The sequence below is a fragment of the Ammospiza nelsoni genome, chromosome 12 (genome assembly GCF_027579445.1).
Source record: "Ammospiza nelsoni isolate bAmmNel1 chromosome 12, bAmmNel1.pri, whole genome shotgun sequence".
Taxonomy (NCBI): Eukaryota; Metazoa; Chordata; class Aves; order Passeriformes; family Passerellidae; genus Ammospiza; species Ammospiza nelsoni.
The window spans coordinates 12,065,977-12,078,840 of record NC_080644.1 but is presented as its reverse complement, the minus strand read 5'-3'; the positions used below and the strand labels follow the sequence as shown (position 1 = coordinate 12,078,840).

Below are 12,864 nucleotides of genomic sequence, written 5' to 3'. Positions count from 1 at the left end.
CCAGGGAATTTTGTTCTTGTGCTGCAGCTGGCCAGCCCAGGAAGCTGCCTGATGCGGAGAGGGTGTATCTCCTCTCAGAAAGCACCTGCAAAGCAGAAAATTCCAAATAGCCTCCTGTTGTTTTCTCCAGCTCTCTCATGTTCCAGTAAATCTCCCAGCAGCTGCATACAGGGTTGTGAACCACAGAGACCCATGGCACAAACACAGCCCTCCTCACCTTTTCATTTCAGTGTCTCACAGCTGGAAAACCACAGAATCATGGAGTGCTTTGGGTTGGAAGGGAACTTAAAGCTCATCTCATTCCAACCCCCTGCCATGGGCAGGGACACCTTCCACTAGGCCAGGTTGTTCCAGGCCCCATCCAACCTGGCCTTGAACACTTTGTGGGTATGCCCAGCCTTCCCTTGGTGATTTTACAGGATCTAGGAAAGGGAATCCTGCTGTGTGGCCATGCTTTGCTGCTCCAGTTCCTCCACCCCAGAGCAGTTTGCATCCAGCTGGGCTCCTGCCCTGGGGGCTGGTGTGTGCTGGAGCTGGATGCTGCAGGGTTTGCTCTGAGCTTGACTCCCAGCTCTCCTAACTCACCAGGCAGTCCTGGAAAATCACATACATATTAGATTATTGCCTCTTCCTGTAAAGGAATAAAAGTACTTAAAATGTGTATGTTAATGAAATTACTTAAAGTGGATATGTTAATATATATTAAGGTCTCTTGAAGAGATTCAGAGGGTCAAACAAAAAAGATACTGGCCAGGATATGTGGTATCTTGCTCACACTCTGCTTTGGATACTCTGGAAACTTGGGGAAACAGCCTCTAGTGCAGCACCCACAGCAGCTCAGCAGCTGTGCTGGGATCCTTCACTGCATCTCCCCTGACATGAAAGATCTCAGTCCTGGAGATGCTGGGGGTGGGGGAAAGAAACTGGAAAGTGTGGACTGGTTTGTAGACCTCAGACCTTCTGATCCTGGTTAGGTGAGCAGGAGGCAGCCTCACATGGGAACCTTGTGCTAATTTGGGGTAAGTACTGCTCCAGGTGGGCAGGTGACTTACCTGGGGGTCCAAAAGGGGTCACAGGGCATTGCCTTCTGGCCTTATTGCCAATAAATGTTGGAATCCCATCCCCATTCATGCAAATCACTGAGAGAATCAGGCAGGAAGGATGCAACACACAGCAGTGGAGGAAGGAATCCAGGAAGGCACGGAGGTGTCTGAGCTACACTAAGGCACCAGTGTGATGGCTGAGCCTCATGGGCATGTCTGGAGGAGGGCTGCAAGCCAGCTCCTCTCCCACTGCCTGTCCACTCCTCCCAGAGCATCTCTTGGGCAGGGCAGCCTGAACCAGGGCCTGGTGAGGGAGGTGTAACACCTGTCAATGATGCTAATCAGAGAAAGCATCTTTTTATCATGGATCTTACTCTTGGTGAACTTATCACAAGTTTGTGCCTTGCATGGCTGTGCCAGAGGCACTTGGAGCCTTTATCAGAATATCCCAAAGTGGGAAGGGAAAAATTTCTTTAACCACAGGCAAGGGCAGAGAACTGAAGGGCAGAACAAAAGAGCAAAGGATCTGGAAGGAATCACAAGTGACATCAGCAAAAACTCCTGGGACCTGCAGACCAGGGGTGAGATGGAGTGGGAGGCACAGGAGATGGAGTGAGAGGATGTGACCAGGCTGTGGATCTTCCTGCTGGGGCTTTCTGGGCTAATTTTCAGCACACAGCCAGGCTGTGCAGCCCTTCACTTGTGCTGGATGAATCAGCACTCAGCAGCAGCAGGGTTAAACACCGGGTTGTTCTGTCTCCCCACTGAGGACACTCCCCCTCATCGCTGGCTGCAGAGGAAATTTTAATCAGCACTGTGATAAGAGCCCTTCAGTCCTGCTGGGAGTTATCAGCTCCTTTGTTTGTAAATGTAACTGCTCAATACCAATACACTTGGCTCTGGGTTCCTGCACTTCCCTGCTCCACAGCCCTTTGGCTCAGGCTGCTCCCTCCCTCCAGCCACCCCTTAATCAGGGTGTTAAACCAGCCCAGGTTGTGCTGAAAACACGGATCAACCCTGAGCTGTTTCCTTTCTACCCCTGCTGTCACTGGGAGACAGAGTTCTCAATCTGAGGCTGTTTTAAGCTTCAAGGAGTAGCTGATGAATATCAGAGTCTGGTAATTTAGCCCTCTGCAGAGTACAGACAATATATTCATAATCATTCTATATGGAGATGAGCTAGTAATGCAATCAGGCTTATAAATCAAACCCAGGAGACATGTTGGTGCTGTTCGCCTGAGCTTCTTGAACGATCTATCCACAGGAAAATGTCTGTCTGACTCTTAGATGGGGCCAATTAACTTATAAAGATGCTCTCTCCTCTCACAGTGGCTCATTTGTTTACTTGGGCTCTGCCAGCTGGTGCTATTTTCATTCCGGGAGAGGGGGCCTGGTTGGTAAGAGATTTGTTGGAAGCTTGGGCTGCAGAGGAAGGGAAACTGCCTCAGGAGAGGCAATGCCTTCATCAGCAGCACAGCAAGGAGACTGGGGTTTAATCAACAGCTTCCCTGTGTGAGCTGTCCCCAGGCTCCAGAGCATGTCCTTTCACTCCCATAAACGTGCCTGCCTCCTTTTGTCCCTGTTTTATTGAGCAGGGAGGGATAGCTGGAGCTCTGGTCATGCCCAGGGTGGGGCTGTGTGGGCACAGGAGCACATCCCACACTCTGGCAGATTGGGAATCAGCACCAGTGGGGCTGGGAGGGTGATGCCAGCACCCAACAAAGCAGCTCTGCTCTTGCTTTGCTTCCTTCTGGCCTGGCCACATCCTGCCCCACGCCATGTGCTGGGAGCAGGATGGGACCTGCTTTGAGTGAGCAGGATTTAAGGTGTGCCAGCAGGCAGGCAGGGCTGGGAGCAAAGGGACAAGGAGCAAAGGGACACAGCTGGAGCAGGGCCAGCACAGAGCTGAGATCGGTGCTGACACCAGAGGGTGGTGTGGTCTCACGCTGGAAATTCACCGCTGGAGACACATCCCTGCTCTGGCACGTGTGTAAAGAGACAAGCTCACATTTATTTTTTCATTGAGATTTTTAATGTTTATTTTTTAACAGACTCGGTTTAAATTTTTGCTTTCTACAATAATTCAATGTAAAAATCCCAGTACAATATACAACAGTTTGAACATTTGGAATAAGAAATCCAGCTTGGGGAGACACGTAAGTTCAGCTAGTTCCTAACACAGGTAGCAAATTCCCTCCACCCTCCCCCAGATTTCCCAGCCAGGAAGGCATATGGGCAGGAATGCTTTACAAATGTCACACCCACCCTATAAAGACACTGGGTGCTGTGTCCCTGCAGTGGGACATCCCCTAGGAAAGGGCATCCTCCCCTCCATGGGATGGCTGGGAGCCTCCAGCATGGCAAGGCAGTTTTCAGGGAAGCAAGGCTGGCTGGCCCTTGTGCGTGAGTGACATGGGATGCTCTGAGAAGTTCCTGCATGCAGGTCCTGCAGGGTTTGGAGCTCCCTTGGCATGGAGAGGAGACCTGTCCTCCCCTTGGCAGCACTGCCAGCAGCCTGGTGCCCTACTGCAGCTGTAAGGCTGTTGGAAGGGGATGGCCCTGCAGGGCCCAGCCCAAGGGGCAGAAAACAAGGATGATGAAAGATCCCTGGCTCTTGAGTCTGAGGAGACATCTCAGGGATCACTCACTGGCCTGGGAGCTGGCAGCTTTTTTAGAAAGCCTCTTTGGGTTGGTCCATGGTACTCAAGCAGCCTGGGAATAGTTCTGCTTAAACAGCCTGGAGTGGTCCTGCTTGGGCAACATGGGAAGGTTCTGCTCCAGCTACATTGGATGATCCTGCCCAAGCAGCCTGGAGAGGTCCTGCTTGAGCAGTTTGGGGTGCTGCTGGTCAAGCAGGGTGGGGTGGTCCTACTCAATCAGCATGGGATGGTCCTGCTGGAACAGCATGGAATGGTCCTGCTCAGGCAGCATGGGATGGCCCTGCTGGAGCACAGTGGGATGGTCCTTGTGGAGCGTGGGATGGTCCTGCTGGAGCAGTGTGTGGTGGTCTGCTTGAGCACCACGGAGCAGCTGCAAGTGGCAGAGATAGTTCTTCATGTCCTCCAGCATCCCAAGCATTGCATTCAAAGCCATTCCTGGCCTTTCTCACCCCTCTTGGAAATCCTTCACTGCTGGAAGTGATCCTAGGGGAATCTAGTCAAGCTGCATGTTCCACATCAGTTATTGCTAATGTTAGATTGGGATATTGGTGATTTTATCTGGCTGAAACCTTTATCTGGTTACTGAAACCTTCCAAGGGCAGAGGGCATCCCCTTTTGCCCATGACCAGTTCCAGCTGCACTAGCCCTAGGGAGAAGTGTTTTCTGATGTCAGGAAGGGCCCTTCCTGTGTGCATCAGGGGTGGCTGAGCTGGCAGTAGCTTTCCTGGGTTGGTAAGGGATGGGATATAAGGCAGGAGAAGTGGGAAGAGAAGCAGAAAATTGTAGCTGGAGTCAGATGGGCTGGGAGTAAAAGAGGGCAGGGAGGAATGGGAGAGGTCAGGCTGGGACAAGATTGGAAGTCAGGACACAGGTAGGAGATGCAGGAGAATGTAAGGCCAGTTAGAGAGGGAGCTGTGAGGTAAGGAAGGACGGCTGGAGGTCAGGGAGGGGTGGAGAGGGAAATTTGTGAGGTTGGTGGACACTTAGAGGGTAAAGAGGGATAGGAAGGTGGGGAGAAGTGGAGGAGCATAAGGAGAAACAGGGACACTATGGGAGGCAAATGACACAGGGTGGTGAGACAGCCAGAGATTGAGTGTGAGAGGGACAGGAAGAGGTGAAACTGCAGGAAAAGGTATGGGGAACAATGGGAAGTGAAGGGTCACAGGAAGAACTGAGGTGGAGGAAGAAGTGTGAGATGGAGGATGAAGGAGATGGAAGATGGGAAGGACAATGAATATGAAAAGTGAGGTTGGGGAGGATGAGGAGGCTGGGCAGATGGTAGGAAGTGGAGGGTGAGGAAGGACAGGCAAATAGTGGGTGGTGTGGGGCATGGGGAAGGATGGAGGACAGTGGGAAGTGGAGGATGAAGAAAGTGGACAAAATCAAAGAGGAAAACAAGAAGAGTGGAGGAAAAGATGGGGGGAGATAGAAAAGAAGAGGAGGGATGAGGAAACACTGGGAGATGGACACGGATGATAGGAGGAACAGAGAGACACTGAGGGGACAGAAGAAGACGAAGACTGGAGGGCAGTGGAGGAAGATGAATGAGGAAATGGGAAATGGATAAGCACAAAGAGGGACTGGAAATGTGGAGGTTAAGAAGGTAAAATTAGGTGACATTAGCAGTTGAAAGGATAGTGAAATAGTGGGAGGTGAGGGTGGAGAAGTTAAGGACATTAAGAGAGCAGACAGGAAGAGAGAAGAGGATGAAGAAAGATGTGGAGAAGATGAGGAGGGGAGGAGGTTGGGGTGAAGGTGGGAACTAATGGAGAATAAGCAGGAATAAACTGATGGTAAGATGTAGAGGGCAGTGGTGGGGGGAGCTGAAGAAGACAGTGAAATGTTGACATGAATATGAAAGGAAAAGCTGGAGGCAAAGCAAGGCAAGGATGGATGGGGAAGGGTGAAGGGGAAGAAGGGAAAAACATTAGAAGAAGGTGGGGGTGAATGAAGCTAAGGAACAGGATGGGGTGAATGGAGGAGCAGGTTAGAGGGATGGGATTGAAGTGTGGCAGGAAGACTGGAAGGTGGGATATGGAGGGCAGTGGGGGAGCACAGCAGGAGGGATGGGAGGTGATGGGTGGTGGAGCAGAACAAGGAGGGAGAGGATGCAGTGTAGGATGCAGGAGCACAAGAGGTGGGAGGGGACATGGTGGGTAATGGAGGAGCACAGCATGGCAGGGAGGGATGGGACACAGCTGATGACAGCACACTGGAAGGAGTGTGGAAGGAGGGATGGGATGTGAAGGGAGTGGGGGGAACAGGGGGGATTGGAGGTGGTGAGTGACAGTGGAGCACAAGAAAGGACAGGACACGAAGGAGGATGCAGGACAGGAAGGAGGGACGAGACATGGTGGCTGATGGATGAGCACAGAATAGAAGCATGGGACCTGGTGGGTGATGGAGGAGGGTGGCAGGGAAGGATGGGACAGTAGATGACTACAAGGAAGGAGGTGAACAACAGAGGAGCCGTGGAAGAAGGCTTGGGACATAAAAGAAGATACACAGGAGGGATGGGGTATGGTGGGAACAAGGGAAGGAGGAATGGGATGGAGTAGCACAGGAGGGAGGAAGGATGGCTGGGTTGGGTTAGAGTTGATGAAAGAGCACAATAAAGAGGGATGGAAAATGGCAGATCAAAGACGAGGGATGAAAGGGATGGGACAGGAAGCATGATGGAAAAGCAAAAGGAGGGTGGGTTTTAGTGGGTGATGGAGGACCTCAGGGTGGGACAGTTTAATGGAATGAACCTGAGGGGAGGCTGGGACCAGCAGGTGATCAGGCAATCGCAGAATCATTAAGGTTGGATATGATCTCTGAGATCATCAAGTCCAACTGAAGGGCACAAGGGCAGGGAGCCACGGGCAGCAGAGTAAGGGGGATGTGGGTGTGTGTGCAGGCTGGGGTGAGCTGCTGGGCAGGCTGCCATGGCACATGGCAGCTGTGACAAACACCAGCATCACAGGGACAATGCAGAGCTGAGGGCAGCCTGGTGACAGTGCTGGCAGTGAGGACCCACAGGAGCTGACAAGCTGGTGTGGCACAGCTGGGATCAGCACATGGGGATGGTGTCAGGGACAGACAGGTGGGTGAGGAGGGCATGGGACACCACGTGTGGGCTGGGCAGCAGGCAGGATGGCAGGAACAGAGGCACAGAATCAGGTCACCCCACACCTCCCTCTGCAGCAGCACTGCCCCAGACAGGACAGGCAGCACAGTCCCCCACCACAGCACAGGAAGGCAGCACCAAGGGTGGGGGTGAGGGGTTGCAGGGCCTTTATTCATCACACAACAAGCAGGCATGACACAGGGGTGCAGGATGGGGTGGGCAGAGAGCCTGTCATCGGGGCAGGAGGTGCCCTTCATGCGACCTTGGCATGGGCTGGTGAGAGGAAGCAGGAGGACAGGGCAGGGACAAATAGCTTTACCCAAAACACCTCAGGTTTCACCCCAGGCTGGGCACTGGCATGTGGACAGGGGCAGAATCATGGAGGGGCTGGAGTAGAATCAGCCACCTCCACATCTTAAGCAAAGTTTCCCCACAAATTCCTTGCCGGTCTCATCTCAGCCCTCCTGGGAAATGCCCAGCACCGCTATTTACAGAGTAAGACAGAACTGACCAATATTACAAATAATTAAAAGGCAGTTTTAAAAATGAGAAACCACATTCCAAAAAAGTAGTCTTTTAAAAAAAACCAAACCAAACCAAACCAAAACCCCGATTATCCATGAAAATGCTAAAAACCACCCCGAAAATATCTATGTACAGCAGGAGATTGCCTGTGGCAGTGCTGGACCCAACAACTCCGTGGCAGGCAGGGACACAGCCCGGCCCTGGCTGCTGGTGAGGGTGGGCAGCACCCAGCTGGGTGATGAGGGTCCCCAGGGGGCTGGCTGGGTGCTGCAGGAGCAAAAGGCCATGGGTAGTGGGCCTGCTGGGCCCTGGCTGATGCTGGTGTGTCCGGGGACACCGGCAGTGAGCGGCTGTCGCGGAGACGCTGACGGAGGCTGCGACGTGGCAGTGATGCAGCAGCTGCTGCGGGCAGGAGAGGGCAGCAGCCTCGGCAGCACTGGCAGTTCTTTAGAGAAACTGCGAGATGACAATGTGCAGAGGCCCTGGGAGCGGTGTACAGAGCTCCAGAGCAATGCACAGAGCCCTGGGAGCAGTGTACAGAGCTCCAGAGCAATCCACAGAGCCCTTGGTGTGGTGTACAGAGCTCCAGAGTGATCCACAGAGCCCTTGGGGGGGTGTACAGAGCTCCTGGAGCAACACACAGAGCCCTTGGGGTGGTGTACAGAGCTCCAGAGCGATGCACAGAGCCCGTGGAACAGCGTACAGAGCCCCTGGAGCACTGTGCAGAGCCCCAGAGCAATGCAGAGCCCTGGGAGCAGTGGATGGAGCCCCTGGGGCAATGCAGAGCCCTTGGAGCTGTGCACAGAGCCCCCAGAACAAGGCACACAGCCCCAGAGCAATGCGTTGAGCCCCAGGCACCTGCAGGCAGCTCCATCTGGGTGAATCCCTGCCTGGTCCCTGGCAGGCGGCTGGAAAATAGGTCAGGCAGCTGCCTCAGAAATCTCTGTTCTCTCCTGGAGCTGCACAGGGGCACCAAGGCTGCTCTGAGTGGGACTGGGTCGCAGTCCCCAGCCCCAGGAGCTCTGCAGTGCTGTGGGGGCTGTGGCTGCCGCCCCCTCCCTCCCTGGGTAAGGCTTTTTCTGGTGGTGACAGAGGGACGTGCGGCGCAGACCACGGGCCACGCTGCAGCCTCCCAAACCACAATCTCTTAATCCAATTGGTGCCTCTCCAAAGTAGCTCATTTCGGTATTTTTAAAATGCACTTGGTTTTACATTGCAGGCTGTCCGGAGTTGGGCAGGGCCAGAAGTGGAGAAATGAAAAAAAAAAAAAAAGAGAAAAGAAAAAAAAAAAGAGAAATATGTATATTCAGCACTTGGAGAAGAAATAACTACAAGTGGCCCCAAGCAGGGAGGTGGGTGCAAGGCAGGGGCACCACAACCCCTTGGGAGCAGGGGATGTGCACACACACACACACAGAAGCACAGGCCACCTCTCCCCACGCTGTGCACCCAGCGATCCCAACCTGCAGCTGGAGGAGCCCGCGGACCACCCGGACCCCTGCCAGCAGCCAAGGGCCTCAGCAGCACCCCAAGAGCAGGAGGGTGGCCGAGGAGGGCCCCCAGCCAGCCCAGCCCGGGTGAGCACAGGGAGCCTCCCTCCTCCTTCCTGCCGGGGAAGCACACTCAGCCCGCGGCTGATGCAACCGCACAGCAATCGGGCAATGGGCCCGGGATGGGCAGGATGCTGCAGCCACAGCCAGCACCAGCACCCTCCATCCACGGGGTGGCTGCAGCATCACGCCTACAGCGGCCCAGCCCTCCCTATCGACAGCAGCAGCCTCCCCGGCTGCTCTCCCTTTCTCAGCCCTCGGCACAGCAGGGTCTCGCTGACACTCCCGGCGCAGTGGCACCAGCCAGGATGCCCCTGTGCCATCTCTGCACAGGCAGGAGGTGATGCAGCCACCCTGCCAGGGTGTCCCTGCACCCCGGGGCTACCTCTGGCTCCACATCTGCTTCGTAAGCGTCCCCGGGGCCGAGGGGACGTTTAGGAGACAGATGAGCCCGCGCCGCCTCCGCGAGGGGCCCCGCGGGCTCAGCGCGGGCGCTCTTCCGGCAGGACAGTGGATGGCAGGCACGCTGCGTCCCCCGGCCCCCCGTCCTCACTCACTCGAGGCCCCCGGCTTCTCCTCCGCCCTGGGGGGCTCCGCGGGGTGCAGTTTGCACTTGGAGGGGGAGTGGCGGACCGCGGAGCGGGATGGCCGGGCAAAGCACGAGGTGAGGGACTGGGAGCTGCAGTCACACGCCGTGTCCTGCAAAGATAGACAGGGCACAGCGGAGTTAGAGGGGTCAGGCACCCTGTCCCCCGCCACGGCGGGACACCCCGGGGGGCTCTGTGCCTCGTTACCTCGCTGGCTAGAGCCGAGATGAGGTCAGGGTCCCGCAGGGCTGCGTCCTTACTGCCCTGGCCAGGGGACGAGGGCTTGGGGTCCTCGCAGCTGCCCTGCTTGAGGACCTTCTTGTTCAAGACACGGGAGATGTTTTCGTGGTGGGTGGTGGGGCTGGGGTGCTCGGCTCTCTTGCTCTCTTCCCCAGTCGCCTCCTTCTTCTCCTGGGGAGCAGTGGGGCTCTGTGCCCGCCCGCAGACGTTCCTGAAGAACTCCTGCACGAGGCCGTACTTGGGTGCTTCGGGCTTGGCCCGGCTGCTCTCAGGGCAGCCCGACTTCCAGATGGACTCGGTGCTGCCCGTGTGCTCCACCACGCTGAACAGGCTGGACAGGCCATCGTTGATGTTGCTGAGGACGGGGCTGTCACGGGTGGTGGTGGAGCGGGCCCAGGCAGAGCCGTTCTGCTTGCTCTGGTGCAAGTTCCACAGGCTCCTGTCCTTGGAGGCGTCCAGCTTGGAGGAAGACCTCCTCTGGAGCTTTGGAGAGCCGTATTTTGGGGAACAGCACGGCCGCTCGATCCTGGAGTGGACCTTATCCAGGGAGGAGGAGATCTGCTTGCTGCGCACGGACACGAGCGAGGAGCTGCGCGGGGACCAGCTCTTGCCGTGCATGCCGGCACCGCGGGGCAGGTCGGTCTGCAGGCCCACGCTCACCGTCTGGATGGTCTGTGTGCCCACGTGGGCCAGCCCCACAGTCTGGCTGGAGGTGCTTTTCACCTTCCTCTCGAGCGAGCTGGAGCGGATGGCCTGGCGCACGCAGTTGGTGATCTCCTTCATGTCGTCGCTCATGTTGCCGGAGATCTCCAGGTCGTGCAGCGAGGGGGGGAAGCGCGGCACCGGCGGCACCGCGCTCTCCCCCGTGCCACCATCCAGCAGCTCCTGCTGCTGCTTGGAGAAGTTGCACAGCCACTGGCTGTAGGTGCCCTCGGCGCTGGCCGACTCCTCCGGCTCCTTGGGCTTGGCCATGGTGAACAGGAATCCGGGCTCGATCATGATCTTGCCCTCCTTGTTGTGCACCAGCGGCGCCTCCAGCCGCCGCACCACCGGCGGGCTGTAGTAGATGCGGATCCCTGTCTTGTCGGGGGCCGTGTAGCTCCTCTGGATTTGTTTCTGAGCTGGGTCGTGCCCAGAAAGGCTGCTTGCCCGTGAGTAGTCCCAGGAAGAGATGCCCAGCTTCTCCTTGGCCAGGCTGTCGGGGACAGGTTGTTCGATATTCACATATGTACAGTTGGAGGGAGGGAGGCTGGCGCTGTCCCGGATCGCGCTGGGCAGCATCTGGGTGGTTGAGGATGACTTTTTGCACCGGGCATGGTCACCCAGCCCTGGCACGGTCTTTCCAGAGAGGTAGGGTGAACAGTCGAGCAAGCTTTCAAACTCTGACATGGAGGAAACAGACTTGGTCCTGTGGGAGGAGACAGGATAGGGATCAAAACAGGGCAGGGAAGGGGATTGGGGGACAGCTGAGACACTCTGCTTCCACCCCAATGGGACCTTCCTGGGCACCCAGTCCTGCTCCTCACAGGGATCCCTTTGCTTCCAGGACTATCATGGAACAGGGTTGCATCTCCTCTGTGACTCTCAGGGATGTTAAGCCCTCTATGTTGCAGGGGCTATGGAGGCACCAGCACACTCACCTTTTGAGGTTGGTTCCCTTGGCTTCTGCTTCAGAGATTGTCTCCTTGTCTGTGATTTTCTCATTGAGAACCTAGGAGGGCACAGGAGAAAGCTCCAGGGTCAGAAGGCACAGGACCAGGGCACAGAGATGGGCTGGAGCTCAGGGGCTGCATCCTGCTCCCCTCCAGCACCACCAGCTTCCCCACACACTGAGGCACAGCAGTCCCAGGACTGCATGGGGCTTGCTACAACCACATCTATTTAAAATCAGCTTTTTATAACCCCACAAAAGCTCTTGGAGATTCAGCCGTGCCCTTCATGCTCTCATTCTCCTGGTGTTCTCCCTTGCAGCCTCATTTGCTGTTTAAAGGGGTGTTAATTTGGGTTCACACATCCTTCAATCTAACCCTTAGCACAGATCTGGGCCCTAAGAGCATCCTGAGAGCACTCCACCCTCTCTTACCCACCTCTTTCCAGTTGCTGCCGTGCTTCTCCATTTCAGAGTGCTTCAATGCCCATGGATTGGATCCTTTCTGCAACTGGAGAACGTATTGGTCACTCAACAGGTGCAACACGAGCCTCTCTGGGCAAGCAAAAGCATGAAACATTCTCGGGGCAAGCAGCAGAGGCTGGAGGACACGTGCAGGATGGGGTACACCATACCTGGTTGAGTTTGTTCTGCAGGTCCTTCGCTTGCTGCTCTGCCTGCTGCTGCTCCTCCTTGAAGCGAGCCAGCAGCTCCACCTTCTCCTGGTTCCAGTTCTTCTCGCTGATCTGCAGCTGCTTGGTGAGGTCCATGACAGCGCTGTAGGACTCAGCCAGGAGATGCTGGTGCTCCTCACGCTCCCGCTTCAGTGCCACCTTCCAGTCTGGCAGTGCACGCTCTGCGATCCCTTTGCCTGCCTTTGACTCCAGCTGTGGGGACACAGTAGTGGCTGTGAGGGACCCAGGGCTCCAGTGTGGTGCTGGACATCTCCAGCACACAGGCAGGGCTGCAGGCATCCCTCTTGCCAGTGCCAGTCCCATGCTGCCAGGCTGGGCAATAAGCATATCCACAAGGACGTGACACACACAACATGGCTTGCCCATGGCACAGCCAAGCCATGGCTTGCAGCCACATCATGCCAGCTGGCCAGCAGATGGTCACCCAGCAGGACACAGGCTGAATGTCCTGCCTGCCTGGCTGTGCTCCTGCCTGCAGGACATGGCTCCTGGAGAGGGGCACCATCACCTGAGCAGCCCCCAAGGATGCAGCACCAGTGGGGTGGTGCCACCATAGCTGCTCTGCTCGCTTTTGAGGAGGAGATATGGGAACTGGGGATTCATGCTCTGCCAGGAGAAATCCTGCCTGGAAAGTGCTGGGGAGCAGAGCTGATGTGCAGCCATGGGCTGCTGTCAGCACAGCGTGAGTGGAAACCTCTCAGCACTGGGAGGGCAGGGCTGAGGGACTGGTGGGACTCATCCTACAGGCAGGAGCTTCCCCCACTGCCCAGGCTGCCCTCCCTCCACCTCCTGCCTTCCCTGCAGCCG

The 12,864-nt window shown here is 56.1% G+C and overlaps 1 protein-coding gene across 1 annotated transcript in view; it reads right to left on the bottom strand.

Annotated features, from left to right (window-relative positions):
• Positions 1-3,052: 3,052 nt before the first annotated feature.
• MTCL2 (microtubule crosslinking factor 2) overlaps positions 3,053-12,864 on the bottom strand; it is a 30,000-nt gene continuing 20,188 nt past the window's right edge. The window contains exons 11-16 of the mRNA XM_059480957.1: positions 11,998-12,249; positions 11,802-11,873; positions 11,355-11,425; positions 9,682-11,122; positions 9,445-9,586; positions 3,053-8,557 (exon numbers count right to left, since the gene is read on the bottom strand). Of these exons, the coding sequence (XP_059336940.1) occupies positions 8,529-8,557; positions 9,445-9,586; positions 9,682-11,122; positions 11,355-11,425; positions 11,802-11,873; positions 11,998-12,249 (2,007 nt within the window). The 3' untranslated portion in view covers positions 3,053-8,528. The remainder of the gene's footprint in view (positions 8,558-9,444; positions 9,587-9,681; positions 11,123-11,354; positions 11,426-11,801; positions 11,874-11,997; positions 12,250-12,864) is intronic.